The following is a 22,272-nucleotide window of genomic DNA, read 5'->3' as shown; positions in this document are numbered from 1 at the left end:
TAAGCTAGATAGTATAAGATATACTAGACTATAGCGTATATCTAAGTACTATATAAGATAGCTAGAATATTATAATATTACTATTACTATAGAAAGCACTATATAAGGCGTAGTAGAGCTATTATAATATTACTACTACTACTTTTATTATTATTATTATTAGTAAATAGAGAAAGTAATTAGCTAAGACTTTAAATAATATTATTACTTTTTAAGTTAACTATATATCTACTTATACGCGTATTTATAACTATAAGTGTAAAGAATAGATAGATAATAAGAACTATTCTCTAATAATAGAATATAGCTTTGTTAGAACAAAGTAGTTAAATACTATAATAAATAGTATAACTAATAAAAATTGTAATAAAGTAATTATTAAGTAAATAATAAGTAAAAAGTAATAATATTATTACTAAGTAAAGAATAACTATAAAGAATTACTATTTTTTTTATAGAAAATAGCTACTAGAATAATTACGTAAATATCTATCTATTTCTGTCTAAAGATAAGAATTTATAATTAAATTTACTTAATTTCTAGATTTATAATCTAAGTCTACTAAATTCTTTTTATCTTCTTAAATTTATAATCTAGACTAGTACTAATTATATTAGTCTATACGTTATATTATATAGACTAATAATTAGTTTATTACTAGATCTTTTAGTAATTATAGAAAGAGAGATAAAAAAAATAAGAGTTATTATCTTATGTAATAACTCTAATAATAGCTAAGCTTAGATAAATAGAGGTGTTTTATAATCTTCTAGTATAGTAGATTAAAACTAGCTACTAAAATCTTAATTACGTAAGCAATTAGATTTACTAGAAATTTTTCTTATTTGTTAAGAAAAAATAATAAGTGTAATCTTAAGAAAGCTTAATAATAAAAAGATAATAATAGCTAAGTTATTATAATCTTTATAATAAGTAAGTATTAAAGCGCTATAAGTGCGTAATATATATATATCTATAGTAATAATATTATAGTAACTTTCTATTCTTTATTTCTATCTTTATCTTAATTCTTATTTTATAGCTTATAGTAGATTTAAGATTTAAAAATTTATTAAAGTAAATAGTAGCTTAAGTCTAACTCTAAATATTATAGTTCTAGCTAGTTTTTATTCTATTACGTTATTACGTAACTAGCCTAGCCTAATTAGACTAGGTTACCTACTAGCTTTCTATATATAAAAGTCTTACACCTTTATATTTTAAATAATAGCTTATATTCTATTAAATATATTTATTATTATTTATATCTTTTATACTAGAGACTAAATAAGCTTTTAACTACGTTCTCTCTTATACCTTTTTATAAGCTCTTCTAGTATTAGTAAGTCTAAAACTAATTTTATTACTAGTTATATTATCTTACTACTTTACTAAAGCTTAATTAAGTACTATTATTATTACTATATTAATTACTTTTCTTTTAAATATATTTCTATTTCTATAAGTTTTCTTAAAGTTATTACTTTAGAAGCTATTATAAAAGCTATTATAAACTACTATATTTATATAATACTAAAAGCTATTATAAGTACTTTAAAGAGCTACTTTACTAGTATAAAGCTATATACTAAGTTTATTAATAGTTCTATTACTTCTATTTCTAATATTTTTATTTTTATTATCTTTATTATCTTTATTATATATATAGCTAGTATTAAACTTTTTATTATTTTTTATTTTAGTCTTACTTTAAAGAACCTTATTAGTAAAATATATAAGCTTTTTAGTAATTATAGTTCTTTACTTATAAAAGAGAGAAACTAAAGAGACTATTTTATTAAAGACTATTTAGTACCTTATATCTAATTTTATAGACTCTATTTAGTAAAAAGATATTAAAAGACGTTTAGCTTATTATCTTAGAACTACTAGAAGATTTTAAGATTTTAGTATATTTAGTATATATTACTATTAGCACTAATACTTCTATATAGACTAAAAATATACACTTATTTATATAACTCTTAGAAGCTTAGATAGTATTTAAAAACTACTAAAATAATATAGTAGTAATAGAAATACTATAATAGACTTTATAGTATATATTCTTTAATAACTATAATATAATAACTATTCTCTTATAGCCTAGGTCTTAATAAGAGTAATAGTACTTTATTATAGCTACTATCTAATAAATAGTATTTTACTATATAGAATAAGCTATAAATACTATATTTTTATTATTCTAGCTCTTATTACTCTTATAAAGTATTCTAGCTAAAGTGTTTCTTTACTAAAGTATAGTATTCTTAAAAGCTAGAAATAATATAAAAAGCTATAAACTTAATATTAATTTTACTTTATATACCTAGTTATAGATATAGATAGCGTAGGTAATTAAGTATATTTTAGTAAGATTATAAATAAAATACTCTTTCTATTATCTTAAAGGTAAGCTATATTTACTAAAAAGCTTATATATTTTACTAATAAGCTTCTTAAAAGTAAGACTAGAAAGAAAAATACTAGAATAGTTTACGCTAGTTATATACGTAATAAAAATAATAGAAATAAAAGTAAAAAAAATAGATATAATAAAGATAGATATAATAAAAATAAATATAATAGAAATATTAATAGGCCTAGCGTATAGCTCTAAAGTACTAGTAAATTAGCTCTTTAGAGTACTTATAATAGTCTTTAGTATAGTATAAATAAAGTAGTTTATAATAGCTTTTATAATAGCTTTTAGAATAATAATCTTAAAAAAACTTATAGAAGTAGTATTAGTAATATATTTAAAAGAAAAGTAATTAATATAGTAATAATAAAAAAACGTAATTAAGCTTTAGTAAGTAAAGTAATATAACTAGTAATAAGATTAGCTTTAGACGTACTAACACTAGAAGAACTTAAAAAAAGATATAAAAGAGAATATAGTTAAGAGCTTATTTAGTATATATATTAGTATAGCTTTAGAGTTAGATTTAAGCTACTATTTACTTTAATAAGTTTTTAAATCTCTAATTTACTATAAGCTATAAAATAAGAATAGAGATAGAGATAAAAATAAAGAATAGAGAGTATATATATAGTAGAAGTATAATTTTACTTACTAAAAAATTTAGTATTTTATTACTTTATAATTTATAGCTCTATTAGTTATAAGTTATTAAAAATATATAATAATATTATAATTCTCTCTACTATAGATAGATATTAGTATTTTTAAAATAGTTATTTTACTACTCTAAATTTTAAAAGCTTTAACTACTATACTAGAGATAGTAGCGCTAAGAACTTAAGTCTTAGTCTATCTAACGCCTATATCTCTAAATATAGAATTTTAACTTTTTTAGAAATATATTTTTTTATATACTAGTAATAGACCTTACTTTTTTTTAAAGTAGCTTACTATAGAATTATTAGTTTACTAATAAATTAAAGACTATTTTATTTATAATCTTACTAATAAAATACTACTAATTAATTACTATATTATTACTTATAACTAAGTATATAAAGTAAAACAAATTATAAATTTACTTTTTTTTTAGCTTTCTAAAAAGTAATACTTTAGTAAAAAAATATTTTAGCTAAAATACTTTATAAAAGTAATAAAAGCTAAGATAGTAAGAATATAGTATTTATAAATTACTTTATATAGTAAGATACTATTTATTAGATAGTAGCTATAATAAACTACTATAACTTTTATTAAAAGCTAAAGAAGTAGTTATTATATTATACTTATTAGCTAGTTTTATAGAGTAAAAGACTAATCTCTAGCTACTATAGCTAGAGTATATATATACTATAATATACCTTCTAGATTAGCTAGTAGTACTAGTCTAATCTATTTAAAAAGTATATATTTATCTTTAGTAATACTAAGTCTTTTTTTAAGCTTTATACTATAATAAAAAATCTAATAGTAATAAGTAAGTTTAAATCTCTATAAGTACTATATATATCTAAACTTAAATTTTTCTTCTTTTTACTATTTTACTTAAAGTTATCTACTTAAGTAAGTAACTTAGAAAATTTAGCTTAGGTAATTAAAGTAGCTAAAGAGCTTATAACTATTATAAAGTAAAAGACTATTTTTTAGCTACTATAGCTAGAGTATATATATACTATAATAGCTAGTTAGCTTAAAATAGATACTATAAGGCCTAGTATAGTATTTCTATTACTACTATATTATCTTAGTAGTTTCTAACTATTTAATAAACTTTATAGAAGTATATATATATAGTTATAGTTAAGTATTAGTACTAATAGTAATATATACTAAATATTTTAAAATCTTAAAATTTTTTAGCTATTCTAAGATAACTTAAAAGCTAGGTATTTTTTAATATCTTTTTACTAAATAAAGTCTATAAAATTAGGTATAAGGTACTATATCTAGAAGTTATTATTAAGACTACTATATTCTTTATACTATAGCTTAATTATTCTATTCTAGAAAGATAAAACTCTAGAAGCTATATAGAAATATTTACTTAATTTTTAAAGATAGTACTAGTAGAAAGTGTATACTATCTACTAACTATCTTTTATAGCTTAAGTCTTTTAGTAATAGATATAATAAGATTATAAAAAGTAGAGAACTACGTAAGTTATACACTAGCGACTTAGATAATAAAGAAGAAAGTTTTAGTATTACAGACTAAGTGTTTTACTAGTAATACTTAACACTTGCTTTTTGTATTAGAATCTTGATTAAGCATCTAGAGAAGTAGAAGCCGAAACAGTTTATCGCTCTGTGGAAGGATCAAAGAGACTCCAATACCTAGTACACGTTTTGGGCGGCAGTGATCTTTGGGGTCACGGCGTTGCTCCTAGCCGCGGGAAGTTTGGCAGTGTCAGCTGCACAGACTTGGGCGACATTCAGGACGCTGGGCAAGCAGGGTAAAAACAAGGCATAGTCAGATCTCTAGAGTGCTACCTTCTTTCCAAAGTTCGTGTTAAGAAACCGAGCTTATTGCTGTAAAGTTCAGCGACAGCATAAGTGCAAGTTCATAGACTGTAACACAATACTAGCCCACGATATTCAACAAGTATAGACTCATGTAATAGTTGTCCTGAAGTGAGGCAGAAGATGTGTGGGTATTGATGGGCTGATCAACTAACTACAAGCGAACCTTGCAAGTCTTCGTCCTAGCAACAGACTTGTCGCTTTCGCTCGTAGCAACGAGAGTCACTGTAGCTTCCTTCGAGCAGTATCCCTGGCAACCCACAGCAACCTTGACTGTCTTCTGCTTGCCCGCCTTGGCGTAGGCCAACGCGTTGGGCACAGCCACCTTCCAACCATCGCCCTTGACCTCTGCCTTCAAACGGTAAATGTCCGACCCAAGATAGGCGGACAGATCCTGTGGATGAGGGTTTGTCGCAAACGAGGCGGCTTTACCAGTGTTCTTCAGCTCGAAAGTGCAGTACAAGCCATCCGCGGGGCTAGTGGCATTTCCGTTGCTGACAATCTTGCCGGATCCGAGCTCGATGCCGTGTTGAGCGGACGTAGTAACGTTGGTCGCGGTTGATGCTGCGCCTACGGTGTAGTGCAATACCCCATTGTCGTCGGTCATCTTCTCGAGGATGTACAAATGCAGGCCGTTCTCGTGATCGATGTGCTCGTATTCAGAGCCAGAGTTTGTACCAGCGTGGAACAAGGCATCGACTAGTTGCCTGTAGTCGCCAATGGTCCAGTATCTTGCGGTGCCGTTGGGGAGGAAGAAATCAATCTGGCGCGCATCCTGTGGGTTTGCATCAATCGTCCATTGGAACGGCTGCACGCGATCGCTATCCTTGGTCTTGCTTATCATGACACCAGAATCCGGGCAGAAAGAGTCCGCACCAAGTCGCTGAACGACCTCAACATTGTAGTTGTTGTAACCACGTCCGTCGCATAGAGCATCGAGGGACGCATTACATGGGGGCGCAAGGTCGCCGGCAGCGCCAAAGGAAATGTTGAATCCCATGAGACTGTCCACCGGATCGACAGAGCGAGCGGTAATCTGCGCGATGACCGGGCCAGAAGTGGCGAGACCTGAGCGAGAGATTTGCAAGATTGGGGATGTATCGATGAGCCCGATCTGGTGCTTGTCTCGCATAGTGTGCAGGGATCCCATTGATGCACCCTGTACAGGAGGAATCTGCCAGCGCGTGTGGGGTCCACCTGGTCCATTGAAACTGCCTCGGGACAGCATGCTCCATGGTCCAGTGTATGTTCGTCGCGGAGGGTCGCTGAAGGGGTTGTTGTAGTTATCTCCGATACCGAGCAAGTGCGATAGTTCGTGAGCAAACGTAGCCATTCCACTCGATTCTCCCTGGGTAGACGAACCGCCACCGGCGTTCGGCCATATCGTAGAGGCTGCAGCCCACGATGACCACTCAACATAACGTGTACTAGCCCAGTTTGGAAGCGAGGAGTTATCCGGTGGTCCAAACTCCTCGGGAACGTCTTCTTTGGAGAGGAACTTCATCTCACCAAATTCCTGCCATGTCGAGGATTCGTCTTGGCCGGCCGAGAGAATGAAGGCCAACTCATACGCGTCTGCCGTCTCATTTCCAACATCAGCACGCCATGCTCCGAGCGCATCGGTCCTAAGATCAACCGAGCATGGCGGTCCTTCGGGGCAAGCGCCCTCATTAAAACCACCCTCTTCGTCGTCGATACCATATTGGTAGCTACGCGCCGGCATGCGATAAGGGCCGAACACGGTCAGGTCCACACCATACTTTCCAAACGAGTCGCCCATCCAATACTCGTGGAGTGTGTGACCTTCGTTGAGCTCGCTGGGTACGTTGAGAAGATCGTGGTAGAACTTGGGCACATCCTCACGGCTCAAGCCAGCGGCAAGTGGTTGCGGGTTACCGAAAATGTCCGAGTTGGCCGGCAGCGTGACGACGAACGGAGAGTCCGGGTAATCTATGGTCACCAAGGCGATGTTGAAGTTTCGATCTCTGCCCTTGCGTGATGGATCAGCCCAATTGGTCGTTGGTGGCGCAGCATAATCTGAACAAAGCATCAGTAACCATTTTCAGTTCGTGGTTATGCTCGGACGTACCATCCCAAGTCATGTTGTCTGGATTGACCCAGTTCTGGGGGTCGATGGGCGCGAACGGATTCACAGGCGCGCTCTGGCGACGCACCACAGCAGCTGCCGCAAGCTCAAGCATCGTGCTCAAGATGACAGCCATTGAGGCGCGATGAGGGCTTCGGATCGCCATCATTCACCAAAAAGCTTTGTGAGGCAGATGTGTGAGCGACAGGAAGGGCGTGAGAAGCGGAGGTGAGAGGGACCCTTGAAGCATATTAATGAGTACACGGACCGGCATCATCAAAATTGAGTTACCTACCCATGATGCCGACTACGTAGGGCAAGACAGATATCACGGTAAAGTGCATATGCGGCTGCCTCTTCCAGCTAGGTCAGCCCGTTCCACCGTCTTGGCACGCGCGCACCTGCTGTTCCCAGTGTGCGAGGCTGGGGTGGACGATAACGGCGTCGCTTGGTCCTGCACTTTCGTCGATCTGATGGATAATTGCGTCCAATGCGACGGCTACTCACTTGACGTAAGCTTTGGTGGTGCCGTAAACCTTGGTACTCTGGCTGCGAAAGCTTGTCCGCACCGACCACGGCGATCCCTTCCGCCCCGCTCGAGACTTGCCGGAAAGCATCAATGGTTTTATCGTATCGCGGACGACGGATGATAGCACGGGTATAGCTCGGCCACTCGATTCTGAGATAACGGGCGCGCCAGATGTTGTGGTTGTTTTCCCATGCTGCGACGTCATGATGCAGATGCTTCTTTCTTCTTCGACATTCTTTCGTGCTTTGGCCGTAATGCGGCTACATAGCGCCGTGCAACTCCAAGTCCGTCTCAATGATAAAGCTTCCGGCGCTTTGGTAATATACAGCTGACGTGAGACAATTGCAGCGCCGACATTGCAGATGCGGCTTCCTGTATGAGATGCGACTATTCGCATTGCTGCATTTTTCTCTGAAAACGATGTGCAAGGTCAATATGGCTAGTGGCTGAGGAGATTGTGTCTTCGCCGCGTTCTACACTGGATTTCGTGCAAAATGTCAGGTGATGGCCGTCACTGCCTAGGCATGAGCACACACTCATATTGTCACTCAAATCTCGGAAGCAAACAGGGGCAGACTGATTGTGTACCATTTATGACTCGAGATCGTGATCATCTTGCTTTGGCAATCACTTCCATGTCCTTAATGAGACGTCCATGCTCCACTGTGGTCAGTCTCTCAGTCATCCTCTCCTCAAGCCCCGACCTTTACAGTACCGTCACCCTTTCCCCCTCCACCGTCAACGTCATCTTTCTTCTCCTGCGCATCCTTGGCCTCGGCTTCGTGTCTTGGGCAGTCTGTTTTGAGAAAGACTGACTTCGTTCCCATTATCGTTTCTCGGCCGCCGGGGTTGTTTTCGCAGCCGTTCGAACCTTTTGGAGGGGAGCTGCTAACCCCCTCACAGTTCATATACACACGACCGTAACCCTCCGGATTTTCAGGAGTGGATCCGTGTTTGCATCCACATTTGTGGAGGTTTGTAACCCACCAACACATTGCGTAAAGGTGGCAGCTGAGTAGGATGTTGAGGTTTTGCTGTTGAACAGTAGAGGACTGTGCTAGCCGAGATGTGAAAGGTAGGTTTGGAATTTGAATTGGTTTGTTTGCTTGCTCTTTGATGATGTACATAAGAGTGTAAAAGCCTGTGAAGAGGAGTTTTTATAGTCCTCCATGACGCATATAATAGCTAGTTGTGACACTGGCCAGCACGATTGAGTCTGCATTGATGCCTTACCTCGCTCCTCTATGACTGGTTTGTCCTCATAAGTCCTTCGGTGTCATCAGGTCCTTCACTACACGTACCGCAATTTGGCCTACCTCTCATGATGTGCAACGATCAAGGTGGCACAACACCTGTATAAAGTTAGCCTCACTCGAACATGACTGTTTTGACGTGTTTAAGTAAAACGTGTATGCAGATGTGCCATTGCTAGGTGTTACATCTTCACTAACGCAGCATGCCAGGCTTCCCTTGATTATCGATTGCGGCAAGAATAGGTGCTCGTTTCAACCCAGACGTCCCTTACCACCGCCATATTTTCCCTCTGGGCCCTCAAGGTGAGCATCCAACACTGCTGATGTTCCACTGAGTACGCTCTTGATGGCTTCAGGCAATAGCCTGCTGAGCTCGTCTGAAGTGGATGCATGCGCAGCCCAAATCTGGCCACCACTTGCGGCCTTGGCGATGCCTGAGTAGTCTGGAGTTGGCGCAAAACTGATATTGAGCTCCTCGTTGCTGACTTTAGAACCCTCTCCATCGGGGTGTACGAGTAGCATCGACCGTCGTGGAGCGTTCCAGCCCTTGTTGTTAAGGACGACGGTAAGGATGGGAATATTATAGCGCTGCGCGATCCAGTATACCGATCCGGGAACAGAGAACAGGTAGGTACCGTCGCCGACAATTTGACATACGAATTGCTTCTTTCCTTCGGTGTCAGTCGCAAGCTTGACGCCAAGCGCACCACCTCCAGACCACCCAAGTCCGCCACCGCCGCAGTTTATCCACGAGCCAGGAAGCGTAGCCTGAATCTGGTCCGCAACAAAGCCGGTCTGTGTAACAGCCTCTATAGCCCAGATGGTGTCATTAGGGCAGAGTTTCTTGAGTTGAGAACAAAGGTATGGAGTGCTGAAATGGCCCTTCTCGTCAACCTTGGCTTCGTCGGCAATGCCTTCAAGTTTTTTCTTATGCGACTCTTGCAACGTTGTCCACCGTTGGTCGAAGAGCTGAGAAGAGATCTTCTCCTTGAGTTGCGACTCAAGATATTCGTTGAGCTGCGTCAGAGAGGTATAAGAGTCGGCTCTGTAGCGTTGTGTAGCGTTAAGGTAGAAGACAGGCATCTGTTGTTTTAGGGGGTCGACATCGACGTGGAAGATCTTGGCGTTCTCCTTGGGATGGCACTGTGTGTTGATCCAGGGCACGTCGCAGTCGAGGACCAGGATGACGTCGGCTGTCTTGATGGCAGGGTCGTTGCCGTACCGTAGGCCGAGCCAAGCTGGGTGATTTGCGGGGAAGCACATGTCACTTCCTCCGGTGTCCAGTACACGAAGGCCCTTGACGTTGTCAGCCACCCGCACGAGTTCTTGCACAGCATCGTGATTTCGCCCCGAGTATCCGGTGATGATGAGAGGCTCCTGAGCATTCACCAAGGCCTCAGCAATCGTCTTGACGCCCTTAGGAGGAAGGGCAGCGGGTTCGACGGGATGCCAGAAGTCCATCTCCAGCTTGTATGGAGTCAAGTCCTCTTCCATGGGCTCGCGCGCGCCATAGAGATAGACAGGCCCCTTGGGATCGCTCATGGCAAACGAGAGAGCCCGATTGACCATCTGCTTGACATTCTTGCCCGACTTGATCTCGCCCGTGTACCTGCAGTACTGGGCGACAATCTGCTTCTGGTCCGGCACGTCTTGTATCCAGTGGATGTATTCCGTCCGGCTGCCGCGCATCTCGCCCTCGATGGTGAAGGGCGACAGGCCGGCGAAGATGAGGACGGGTGCGCGGCCGCACGAGGCGTTGTGTACGGCGGCTCCGAGGCCTTGGGTTCCGACGTCGACGTGCACGATGACGCATTGGGGTTTACCCGTCAGTCTGGCATATCCGTCCGCCATGGAAAGGGCGACCATCTAGACGCGTCAGTCGCTGGCCGTATCGAAGTGCATCTCTAGCACCTACCTCGTTCGGACATGTGATGATCTTGGGGAATTGGCCCTTCTTCTCATTCTGGCCTTTGACGATGGCTTCGATGATCGAGGGATGGTCGGACCCAAGGTTGACGAAGACGTGACTGACGCCGTACTCCCAGAGCGCCTCGAAGAAGGCAAAGGACGCAGTGTAGCTGGTGGTAGTCAGTGGATGATACGCCTGTGCGTGCCGGGGTCATACTCACACCATCTTGTCTGCCGTGTGCTATATTATCTGTCGTGTCTCGAGGCTGACTTGAGGGCAGGTGCGCACAAGTCCGATGACGGCGTGCGTCGGAGAATTGGATGCCCCATCGCTCCTGCTGCTATCGTGGGATGGGTACGGAATGGGCAGCGGCCCCACCAGAGCGCGGGGAAGCTTTGCTGTTGCGGTTGGGGTTTACGGCAGGCCAACTCGTCATCGGCATCCTGAGGTGCGGCAGCGGCTGTTGACGGGACTATCAGACTCGCATCGCATCTCAATTGACACTCGTGTTGACGCCATTGCATCAATCATCCAAGACTGGCGACATGTATGCGACGGCGCAACGCGTATAAACTGTGGCAGATGGAGGAGCTCGCCCTGTCGCGCCTGCACGCTATCCATCGCGTCGCGGCATGGTTCCGCCGTGCGGAAAAGCCACTTCGTGACCAAGACACTCCCCATCTGCTTGCACTTCAACACAACGCTCGCCTTCGCCATTTCTCGCTGTCATACCGCTCGCCAGGGCTATGACGATCTTGCCCAAATTTGTGATGTCTGCACACTCACTGCAGGAGGCCGACGCCGCGAGGCATCCGTATCAAACGCGTTTCATCCCAAGCACGCGTATAGAAAGTCAGGTAGGCCCAGCTACAACCTGATCGTTCCCAAAGATCCTTGGTCACTCATCTAGACTCTGCAAAATGCGTTTCTATCTCGTTTGCCTTCTATCATTCGCTCGCTCAACAGTCCTTGCATATCATCCCGAAGAATGCCCATCCAATTCCACAGGACACATTCAATACCCGACATGCCTTGGGCTATCAGGCGTCTATCTCGTCAAAGCAAGCGAAGGAAAGGGTCTGGGTGTTTTTGCTGCTCATGACATGGACATAGGCGACATCGTCATGCGCGAGACGCCCGTTCTCAAGATTCGTTTGCCAAAGCTGGCGAAGGGGAGCCCATATCCAATGGCAGCTGTCGCTATGCTACTCCAAGAGCAATTCGACACCCTATCGCTAGAGTCACAAGAGGAGGTCCTCTCTTTAACACATCAGCCAAAAGCTGTTGACAGCAATTCTCAAGATACTCTGGGCACCATCTTTCGCAACAATGCCTACAACACCGGCGATCAGGTCGGCCTATTCCCCAAGATCGCTCGCATCAACCACTCATGCCGGCCAAACACGAGCTACTACTGGAGCGAAAAACTAAACAAGCGCATCGTCTACGCGACACGAAAGATCGAGGCCGGAGAAGAATTCTTCGTGTCTTACATCTCCCTGTTGCTCAGTCGGGAAGATCGCCAAAAGCAGCTTGATCGATATGGCTTCCAGTGCCACTGTGAAGCATGTGCACACGAGCGGGCCGCTCAGATAGCTAGTGACAATCGCCGCATCACCATCAAAAACGCCTTCTCCAAGTTCGAACCGCAAATGGTGTTGACGGCGCCACAGTCCAAGGCCGGAAAGCGTCAGGCGCAAAAGGACGCTGAGGTGAGCGTTCAACTTGCCGGACTAGTAGAGGAGGAAGGACTTGCCGACTACTATGCCAAAGCCTACAGAATTGCCGCTATAAGCCATGCCAGAGTGGAAGATTGGGCGACCGCTGCGAGATGGGCGAACCGAGCCTACGAAATACGTTACATGGAGGATCCGGACTCGAAGAGCACATTGGAGTTGCACCACCTCACCAGCAGTTTCATCTCAAACTGGGAGACAGAGCTGCGAAGTCGTGATTCAACATGACATTCTGCAAGCGGCTTTGACACTCGCGTCGCATTGCCCTGCATATGATGCGGAGGATTGGCCGTTCCAGACCTGCGGTTCGCACATGCGGCCCTGTTCACCCGGTCGCCCGCTTATTAGCCTAATGCACCACCACGCCTCTGCATCTTCGCATTACAACAAACGTATCTTCACCTGGCAATCATCACGATCATTCATAACAATCAAGCATCATGAGTCTATCGCAAATTACGCCCAGCATGTCCAAGCAGAGACTCATCGACCGCAACGAGCGAACTCGCAAAAAGCCAATGCGCATCCTGGTTCTGGGCATGTGTCGTACGGGAACGACCACTATCGCAGTCGCACTCCGTAAACTTGGCTATACCTCGCATCAGATGCGCGATGTGCTCGCCAAACCGTCTGAACTCGCGCTGTGGGAAGAAGCTGTCAACGTCACTCTGTTACCGCCCCAAGAACGGCCTTCAAACCAACAGAAGATGGAACCGTATGGCAAGGAAGAGTTTGACAAACTATTGGCCGACTACGATGTCGTTATGGATTTACCCGGCTGTGTGTTCGCATCGGAACTGGTGAAGGCCTACCCAGAAGCCAAGGTCATCCTGACGAAGAGGAGGTACGAAGACTGGGAACAAAGCATGCAAGACAGCATATGGTGTCTTGATACGTGGCGACTATTCACATTCTGTCGTCAACTCAACATCACACAATTGGCCCCGTTAATGCGACTGGTACATTCTATATTCCAGGTGCACAACGGTAACAACTACGGTGGCCCAGCAGCAAAATCGGCATTCGACCAGCATTACGACACTGTTCGCTCGTTGGTACCTCAAAGTCAATTACTGGAGCTCGACACTGACGGAGAACTGAAATGGGAGCCCCTCTGCGAGTTCCTGGGCAAAGCGGTACCGAAGGAGGGTTTTCCGAAAACGAGCGAAGACAAGGCCATGCGCAAAGGTCTTGAGAATGCATGGTGGGGCATGGTTCAATACTTCGTCATGTTGATTATTCTTCCTGGTCTTGTCGTGGTTGGATCTGCTATGTTGTACACATATGCGGACGAGCTAAGAGCGTATCGAGATGGCTGGTTAATGATGGCAAAGAAGTACATGGAAACGGGACAATTGTAACGCACTCTGAGAGATTGTTGGTAATTGGCAAACTGTAATCTTAGTTTCTACCTGCATTCATCATTCTTGCTAACAAGGCTTTATGTCATAAATCTAATTGTCTTGACTCATTCCAACAACTCATCATTTAGTATTGCGCTGTGTCCTGCCAGCCATTCAAGCCTTCCACCTCAGCAAAGTGAAGGAGTGCTTGCCAAATTTGAACTTGCCCTGCCCATCCCAGCTGCTTTCCTTAATACCAACATTCTGCACCCCATCAGTGTTGACCACATCAACGTTGTCGCCCGTCACGGTGTGCACCTCGACCTTGTCGGCCTTCAGTCCCGGAATGTCAACTTCGAAGTCCTGCTTCTCGTTGACATTGGTGACAGCAAGGTTGATGAAACCATCGTCGCTGAGCGTGGCGCTGCAGTCCAGGTAGGGCGTCTCGATGGTGTTGCGGATCCAGCTTGGGTTCGTGCGGCCGGTATATTCTGGGGCGCGAACATTGAGCGCAATTGTGTGGCCACGCATGTACTTGGAGAAGAGGAGCAATGGCCACCAAGAAGTCTGTTTAACCAGACCCTCCTTCGTAGTCATCAAGGGGGAGATGACGTTGACGCTCTGTGCGACAGTCGCCATGCCCATATCCTTTGCTTGGCGGATGAAGCCGTTCAGGAAGATGGAAACAGCGAGAGCGTCGGAAAGTGTGTACTTCTCCTCAGCTCCGAGCTCACCAGGCGCACGAACGGGATCCCAAACGTTCCATTCGTCGAAGCAGATAGTCTGCCTAGGCACGGTCTCGGGAACCTTGTTCTCGATGCGTGCAAGATCTATCAAGCTCGCCGTCATTTGCACTGCTCGCTCCGCCGCTCGGGGTGCGGTGGCATTGGGCAGATGCTCCTTATCGGCCGTGTAGATGTGGATGGAGTGCATGTCGATGAGTGACTTTGTGGTATCGCCACTGAGACCATGGACATCCCACTTGACGCACTGGTTGAGGACATAGTAGTCCCAGGAGGAGTAACCGGTCTCGCCGCAAAGGATAGTAACGATAGTTGGGTCGAGAAGTTTGAGGGCTTTGGCCCATTGATAAGCCTTCTTGGCATAGTCTTCTTTGGTCATCTGCTCGACCTGCCATGGACCCCAACATTCGTTGCCGAGGGCCCAGTACTTGACCTAGATGGTCGTCAGTATGATCGATGATGTAGGAAGAGTAAATAGAGGATGATGAACATACATTGTAAGGCTTCTCGCGACCGTTCTTACGACGAAGGTTGGCGTAGTAGGTGTCGCGATCCGAGTTGCAGTACTCAAGCCATCCGAGAGCTACATTTAGTCAGATCATGTGCAACAATAGCAATCGGGTGAAACAAACCTTCGTCCAGAGTGCCAGTTCCGAAGTTGAGGCAGAGATATGGCTCTGTGCCGACTTCTTCACACCATTGCATAAACTCATCCGTACCAAATGTGTTCGGCTCGATGCCAATCCATGCCAGCTCAGGCCTAGGCTCAGAATTAGCTTGCTGTAGCGGACATGCTGAACAAATGGTGGCTGGGTCGATGTCACATGAACACGCTTGTGGCGCCAGTACGGCCAACGGGAGCTGATCCTCGAGACGCGTCGGCAGCCCCCAACGCACATGTGCAGTTAAGGGACGCCACGCATGAGTTAACATCCGTGATAACTTACCTCTTCGGTCTGTTCTCTTTGGGTCCAACACCATCAAGCCAATGGTATGTGGCTACAAAGTTTCCGCCCGGGTACCGCACTACAGGCACATTGAGTTCCTTAAAAGCTTCGATGACGTCCTTGCGGAAGCCTCTCTCATCGGAAAGAGGGTTGCCGGGGTCGTAAATGCCGCCGTATATGCAGCGGCCCATGTGCCTGGTGCGTGGTCGGTTAGCCGAAAAAGAAACACGCATCCAACGCCAGCCGCAGGGCGTCTATGTGGGAGCTTACTCAGTGAATCCTCCATAGATGTTGTCGTTAATCTTCGCGATCTTGTGAGAGGGATGTATCGTGATGGAAGGCGTTTCGCTCTCTTCAATCTTGGTGAAGCTTGCCATGATGATGAGGACAGATGGTGATGATGCTTGAAGGTTGAGTTGTGTGGTGTATTGGAAAAGAACTTCACATGCAAGATCAGGACTCACGATGGTAGTGGCCTGACCTTCGCGATGTCGTTGAAGGCTTCATGGCGTTCATGCCCACCTCCGGCTCGGCGTCGGTGCCAACGCCAGATTGGTTGACGCACCCGACGCTGACACATGCTCCCATTCGTGGAATTTCCCCAGCGGACGCTAGCTGCTATCATCTCGGAGACATGCCGCACTATTGTTGTTTACAGAAAAACTGCCGCCACGACCACGGGGAGCCAAGAAGACTTCCACCAGTGGAAATGTAGCGCATTCTACATCTGCATCCTGAATATGCATGTGCTAACGTTATCGCGTTGGAAGCAAAAGTAGCGATTCGGGCTACGATCGACCGAACAAGTGCTGTCGCCTCGGTATTGACGCCGATGGCTGGTGATGCAGGGATGAAGAGGCGGGTCGCGGAGAGAATAAACGCGGAGTCGAGTCAGTGTCCCCGCTCTTTGCGGAGACCGTGGAGTAGCCTCGTTCGATGCGTTCCCCAGACCGCGGTCAGCCATGGGTGGTGACATGGTGCCAGGGAGCAGCGCAGCAGGATCAATAATGCCTTCAAGTATAAAGAGCCAGTAGGCTGCCGATGGTGGGTCGCTCTACGCATCGCATCCCCCTCCCCACTGCAGCGCTCAATCCCCTCTGCAGCAGCCATGGCGCTCCCTCCCAAAGTCTACCAGTTCCTCGTGGGTCTTTTTGCATCCCTTGGTTCGCTACTGTACGGTTACGATCTCGGTGTTATCGCCCAGGTCATCGCCTCCGGAGCGTTCAAACGCGAGTTCAACGATCCTGGCGCAAATGCAAAGGGAGCCGTTGTGTCAGTCTTTACCGGTGGTGCCTTCTTCGGTGCCATGTTCGGTGGTCCCGCCGGTGACTACCTCGGTCGACGACTTACTATCTTGATGGGCGCCTGCGTAAGTACTTTCTAGAATATCTACTGGTGCGCACTGTTGCTAACGCATTGATGATTGTAGGTCTTCATGCTTGGTGGTGCTCTGCAGACTGCAGCCGTGAACCTCAACTACCTTTACGCCGGACGGGTCCTTGCTGGCGTCGGTGTCGGTTTCCTCGTCATGATCATCCCTCTGTATCAGTCCGAATTGGCTCATCCCAGCATCCGTGGACGTATTGGTGGATTGGTGCAGTTCATGCTGGGTATCGGTGCCCTAGCCGCCGCCTGGATCAGTTATGGCGTTGATATCGGCTTCCCGGACAGCGACAACGGTCAATTCCGAACATCACTGGGTATCCAGGTCGTACCTGCCTTCTTCTTGGCCGCTCTTATCATGCTGTTCCCCGAGTCGCCCAGATGGCTTATCAGCAAAGGCAAGGTCGAGCAAGGTCTTACGAATCTGGCCAAGCTTCACGCCCATGGTGACACCAACGACGTTTGGGTTCAAGCCGAGTTCCAGCAAATTCAGGAAGCCCTCAGTTTTGAGCGAGAGCATGAGGCTCAATCTTATCTCGAGCTTTTCAAGGACAAGTCGTGCTTCCGCCGTCTCTTCCTCGCCTGTGCGCTCCAGGCTTCCGTTCAAATGACTGGTGTTTCGGCTATCCAATACTACTCAGTCACCATCTACGAGCAGATGGGTATTGATGGTACTGAGGCGCTCAAATACCAGGCCATCTCTTCCGTTCTTGCCCTTTGTGGACAAGCGCTCTGCATTGCCTTCATCGACCGACTGGGACGCCGCTGGACTCTGATTGGAGGCAACCTTGGTAACTGCCTTACTTTCATCGTATCCACTATCATGCTGGCTGTCTTCCCTCCGGGTTCAACAGGAAACGCAAGTGCTTCGTGGGGCTTCATTGCTGTCACCTGGCTGTACAACTTCTGCTTCTCCTCGACTTGTGGACCGCTATCTTGGATTATTCCCGCCGAGATCTTCGACACAAAGACCCGTTCCAAAGGTGTATCGATCGCCACCATGACGTCCTTTGCCTTCAACACTTTGATTGGCCAAGTCACCGAGCTTGGCATGGTATCTGTGGGATGGAGGTTCTACCTGCTGTTCGTTGTAAGTACTCTCGCAACTCAACAACTTGACCTTATGCTAACCAAATCCTCAGATCTGCAACTTCACCAATGCCGTCTTCTTCTACTGTTTCTTGCCTGAGACCGCTAAGCGTCCTCTCGAGGAGATGAATTACCTCTTCACCAACGCTCCTCTCTTCGTTCCCAACATGAAGTCGTCAGAATGGGGTCTCGACATCGAGCGCCGTGTTGAGGAAGTCGCTGCTAAGCAGGGTTCGGTCTCCCACGCCGAGCATGTAGATGCCAAGCACGCCATGTAGGAGGCCAACAATAGTTTAGCTTCCTTTTCGAATTGACTTTCGATGCTGGAAACATCCACTCCTATTCCGACTATTTAGTTGGGATCGTGACGACATGGATAATTGAACAATACCCACCAAAGCTTTTTTTCGTCTTTTCGTGATATTAAAGTGATTCTGAACGTAAGCACCAGTGACAATGCAACTTCTCCACAGTTCTGATTTTAATCATCGAGGCGATTGCCACGTACAAAGGCGATTCTAAGCATAGCTGTGCTTTAGTTCATTTAACATGGCGTGAGACATGAACTCTGAACGATCCTTTGTATCACATGTCTCTCACGTCGCAAAACTAGTGTTTTATATCCCTTATGTCTATCTCATCTGTCTACACGACTCAGAAAAGACTGTGTGATATTTTGAAGGATGTATCAGTAGACAAGACACGAGAAGTAGTAAACTAAGTCCCTAGCGTGTGATATTCACTATCACTAGTCAGCGTTGTGGGTACACGAAGTCTCTCCCGGTGACGAGTTAATTCAGTCAGCTGATCAGTGCATTGTGGCCATACTGGGCTAGCGCGTACTGCAAACAGCTTCTAACGCATGAAGCAAGGCACTGCTTATAATCTCTCTCATCCCACCTTACAACAGACGACCAATAACGCAAAAGACCCTCAGGCAAGACAGCTCGCCACGCAACAAAACAAGACTACTTTCACACTGAGACAGATGAAAAGCATGGCACAAGCAAAGGTGGTTATGCTTACGGAGTACACCACTGTGTATCCCACAGACGTTGCTCAGGCTACGTTCGAGCCGTCCGCATCTACCACAGCCGCCGTTAGTCTTTCCGCAAGCCTGAGCAGCAAGATACCTCAACCCACTATTTCGATATCATCGGCTGTTCCCTCTCAAACATCACCGCCTACTTCTTCGCCCACTGTTATTCCACTGGGTCCAAACCGCCACTTTGACGATACCCCCGTCATCGTCATCCTTTCACTATTCATCCTCTTTGCTATTCTTCTCATCGCAATGATAGGTTACTTAGTCTTCATGCGGTTCAAAGGTAAATGCTCCTCCTGCCAAGATCTTCAAGAGCAGATCTCGAAGTGGGAGTGCGGGGAGCTGAAGCGCATCACACCGCAAATGGTTATGAAGCGTGATATGCTAAACAAGACACCCTGGGCACACTACACTTCTTCAGAACTCGATCAGGAAACTGGATATCTTGGGCACAAAATGTCCCGCGCACCGACCATCTACCAGGTTGAAAAGGAAAGGGGGCCGTCACTCTTCCAAAAGATAAAAGCTCGCATTGTCCGCGGAGGTAAGTCATCAGCCCCTCCGGATTTACCGACTAACTACAATGATGGGCATCGGTACTCCGCTCGATCCTCTGCATATTCGGCGTCTACATACTACGACCCCGAAAAGGATGACAAAGAAATGCGTATCTTCACCGAAGTCTCAGCACCAGATGTTTCCAGCGCTCGCGGACCCCTCCGCAGAGAGTCAGAAGAGCCAAAGCGCTACACTGCATACGCACCCACTGAGCATGATGAAGGCTATTCTTTGGAAAAGGAGATAAACATCGCCCACGCGATGGCGTGTCTGGAATCCAAAGAGTACAAGGATGCCAATGCAGTCCTACAGCGTCAATCTGCAACAGACTCTGAGATGCGACGCGCTCTGGGATTCGTCAATGCCAAAGACCAACAGATGAAGGTCGCACTCCACCCCAGCCTGTACTCGGAGGTCGACAAGTCACTATATGAGTCGCCCGCTGCTAACACCTCTTCGCAAGCTGAGGAGTATCAGCCGTTCAGCTGGCGCAAGAAAGGCCGTAGACCGCCAGATCTGGGAGATTAGCACGAGGCCGTTCAATAGTACTGGAACAGGGAATCAGCCAGTAAGCGCAAGACTCCGTAGCTATGGGCATATATTGGTCGGACCGGGAGACGAGCGAGAGATTCCCTAGGATCCAGTAAGTTTTCGTATCCAGTTGCCGAGATAGAAGATGTAATGCAATTCAATACTATATGCTTCACTTTCAGCTACTTCTCAGCGTGTACTGAGTACAGCGACAGGGGTATATAGAATGACCCCTTCATGCGTCGTCTACAGTATTTCGAAATAGACTTTCATGAAGTGATTCGGCTTCGATATGGCTGTCATCACTCGTCGGTCCGCCCGTGATCCGCACTAGGTGAGGATCTGTGAGGTATTCGCGATCATGAGTCAGCTTGCAGAATCTCGCACAACATTTGATACGAGTGGTGTCTGTGGTCTCAGTAGGTGTTGCTGGCGGTACCTTGAGTTGATGCAGGCACCAGACGTGGGCGCGCGACGCCGCATGCCTCCTTCCCGACCACCAGTACCCCTCATCTGGCAGCCGGTCCGCCTGAGCTATTGCATCTGCTCTTAAGCCGGTGCGCACAATCGCTGATCGTGGAATTCAGCACAAATAAACAGCGGACAGAATGGGCGTCTTTGCCAGCGTTTGATTGAGCGCCTGAGCGGGCAGGCAGGCAGTGCGAGCGATTATGGACGGCGCGCTAACCCTCCCGCTTCTTTCCCGGTGCGAATCGCTTCCGCCATCAAGCACACGACCAACTCCATCATGAGCATCTATGAATCTATCGGCACGACTCTGTCTTTTCTCAGTCTGATATGGATTCCGGCCACGCTGCTATGCTGCTTACCATGGGTCCAGAAACGTTAGAAAATACCTGCCGAGTGAACGTTAACAGGCCAACGCTAACAAAGTCAGAAATGCTCTATCTCCATAACTTCACGTTCTTCCCCGGGAAATGGTTGACGCAGCCTGAAAGAGCGGGATTCCTGAGTATGTCAAGTCTCCTAGGTCTTGGTGACGAACCGATGCGCCGTATAGTTCTTTGGGCTTATGTGATCAGAAAACCAGGTCATTCCCTTTCGCATTACTTCGAAAGACGGAGAGCGACTTTTCGCATGGCTTATAGCACCATTGGGTATATATGCTAAAAATGCCGATGCGTTCATCGGGGAGAAGACAGGCATCGACGTAGAGAATACAGTTGCCTGGAATGCGCTACGCAACGACCCGGAAGCCAGGCTACTCATCTACTTTCACGGGAATTCTGCCACGTTAGCACAGGAGCGCCGCACGATAGAGTATCGATCCTTCTCTGCTGGAGCGTCAGAGAAGATGTTTGTTCTAGCATTCGACTATCGCGGCTTTGGCATCTCAACAGGCGAACCTTCGGAATCTGGTCTACTGAACGATGCAGAGGCCGTGATTGACTGGGCTTTGAAGACTTGCCTGATACCTCCCGAGCGAATCGTACTTTTGGGACACTCACTAGGGACCGCTGTCGTATCAGGCATTGCATACCGTTACGCGAGCAGTCTCGGCATAGAGTTCGCTGGCCTCGTTCTGTGCGCAGCCTTTACGAATGCTGGAAACGCATTCTCGTCGTACTCAATCGGTGGCGTCGTGCCTGTTCTTGCGCCTGTGAAGATGTTCCCTACCTTCCAAGCCTGGTTTGCCCGTAGGATGGTCGACACCTGGCAAAGCGACGATCGACTGGCAACAATGGCGCGTAAGTTGACGAAGCACACAAACTGCTGTGGAGCCATGTCGTGGTTTATACGACGATCAAATTTACTCAACTCCGTCTGATCCGATACTGACGAATCGAGTAGGTACCTGCTCGAGGTTCAAGCTGGTCCTTGTTCATGCCGAGAGTGACCAGACCATGCCATGGCACGAAACGGAAGCGCTCTTCCAATCGACACTTCGGGCCGCCAAAGACGCGAGTCCGGATGAAGACGGCCTCAAGAGTCTTGAGGTGGTGGATTTGGGCGAAGCCGGACGACAAGAGGTTTGGCAGAGCAATTCGCGCAGCATCTCGAAAACGATTGCTAAGCACGGCGGTACGTACTCGTCCTGAGAGTTGATCCCTGAGTGTGGGCGCTTGCAGATTGCGCGTTTCGCCTACTGTCAGACGAGATCGGCTGCCCCACATCCGTCTAAAGCAGACGATGCACATCTGCACCCTTCATTT

General features: G+C 45.6%; 8 protein-coding genes across 8 annotated transcripts; 5 read left to right on the top strand and 3 right to left on the bottom strand.

The window, feature by feature from the left end:
* Nucleotides 1–5,100: 5,100 nt before the first annotated feature.
* On the bottom strand, nt 5,101–7,168 carry J4E92_009735 (uncharacterized protein; the record flags this gene model as incomplete). The annotated part of the gene is made up of 2 exons (XM_051501077.1): nt 5,101–6,983; nt 7,036–7,168. The coding sequence occupies 2 exons, from the start codon at nt 7,166–7,168 to the stop codon at nt 5,101–5,103; spliced, it is 2,016 nt and encodes a 671-aa protein (XP_051348808.1).
* Nucleotides 7,169–9,066: 1,898 nt separating this feature from the next.
* On the bottom strand, nt 9,067–10,948 carry J4E92_009734 (uncharacterized protein; the record flags this gene model as incomplete). The annotated part of the gene is made up of 3 exons (XM_051501076.1): nt 9,067–10,680; nt 10,730–10,892; nt 10,944–10,948. The coding sequence occupies 3 exons, from the start codon at nt 10,946–10,948 to the stop codon at nt 9,067–9,069; spliced, it is 1,782 nt and encodes a 593-aa protein (XP_051348807.1).
* Nucleotides 10,949–11,643: 695 nt separating this feature from the next.
* On the top strand, nt 11,644–12,687 carry J4E92_009733 (uncharacterized protein; the record flags this gene model as incomplete). Its single annotated transcript, XM_051501075.1, has 1 exon — nt 11,644–12,687. One exon carries the CDS (start codon nt 11,644–11,646, stop codon nt 12,685–12,687), a length of 1,044 nt encoding a protein of 347 aa, XP_051348806.1.
* Nucleotides 12,688–12,899: 212 nt separating this feature from the next.
* J4E92_009732 (uncharacterized protein) lies at nt 12,900–13,820 on the top strand (the record flags this gene model as incomplete). Its single annotated transcript, XM_051501074.1, has 1 exon — nt 12,900–13,820. One exon carries the CDS (start codon nt 12,900–12,902, stop codon nt 13,818–13,820), a length of 921 nt encoding a protein of 306 aa, XP_051348805.1.
* A 156-nt stretch (nt 13,821–13,976) lies between these two features.
* Nucleotides 13,977–15,869, bottom strand: J4E92_009731 (uncharacterized protein; the record flags this gene model as incomplete). The annotated part of the gene is made up of 5 exons (XM_051501073.1): nt 13,977–14,978; nt 15,040–15,128; nt 15,178–15,305; nt 15,493–15,687; nt 15,763–15,869. 5 exons carry the CDS (start codon nt 15,867–15,869, stop codon nt 13,977–13,979), a joined length of 1,521 nt encoding a protein of 506 aa, XP_051348804.1.
* Nucleotides 15,870–16,600: 731 nt separating this feature from the next.
* J4E92_009730 (uncharacterized protein) lies at nt 16,601–18,242 on the top strand (the record flags this gene model as incomplete). The annotated part of the gene is made up of 3 exons (XM_051501072.1): nt 16,601–16,861; nt 16,922–17,965; nt 18,018–18,242. 3 exons carry the CDS (start codon nt 16,601–16,603, stop codon nt 18,240–18,242), a joined length of 1,530 nt encoding a protein of 509 aa, XP_051348803.1.
* A 719-nt stretch (nt 18,243–18,961) lies between these two features.
* Nucleotides 18,962–20,095, top strand: J4E92_009729 (uncharacterized protein; the record flags this gene model as incomplete). The annotated part of the gene is made up of 1 exon (XM_051501071.1): nt 18,962–20,095. One exon carries the CDS (start codon nt 18,962–18,964, stop codon nt 20,093–20,095), a length of 1,134 nt encoding a protein of 377 aa, XP_051348802.1.
* A 751-nt stretch (nt 20,096–20,846) lies between these two features.
* Nucleotides 20,847–22,158, top strand: J4E92_009728 (uncharacterized protein; the record flags this gene model as incomplete). The annotated part of the gene is made up of 4 exons (XM_051501070.1): nt 20,847–20,943; nt 20,997–21,071; nt 21,142–21,807; nt 21,911–22,158. The coding sequence occupies 4 exons, from the start codon at nt 20,847–20,849 to the stop codon at nt 22,156–22,158; spliced, it is 1,086 nt and encodes a 361-aa protein (XP_051348801.1).
* Nucleotides 22,159–22,272: the final 114 nt, after the last annotated feature.

Source organism: Alternaria infectoria (genome assembly GCF_024043175.1).
Source record: "Alternaria infectoria strain BMP 0036 chromosome Unknown scaffold_26, whole genome shotgun sequence".
NCBI classification, from domain to species: Eukaryota; Fungi; Ascomycota; class Dothideomycetes; order Pleosporales; family Pleosporaceae; genus Alternaria; species Alternaria infectoria.
The sequence above is the reverse complement of the archived record's forward strand: the minus strand, read 5'-3'. Positions and strand labels throughout refer to the sequence as shown.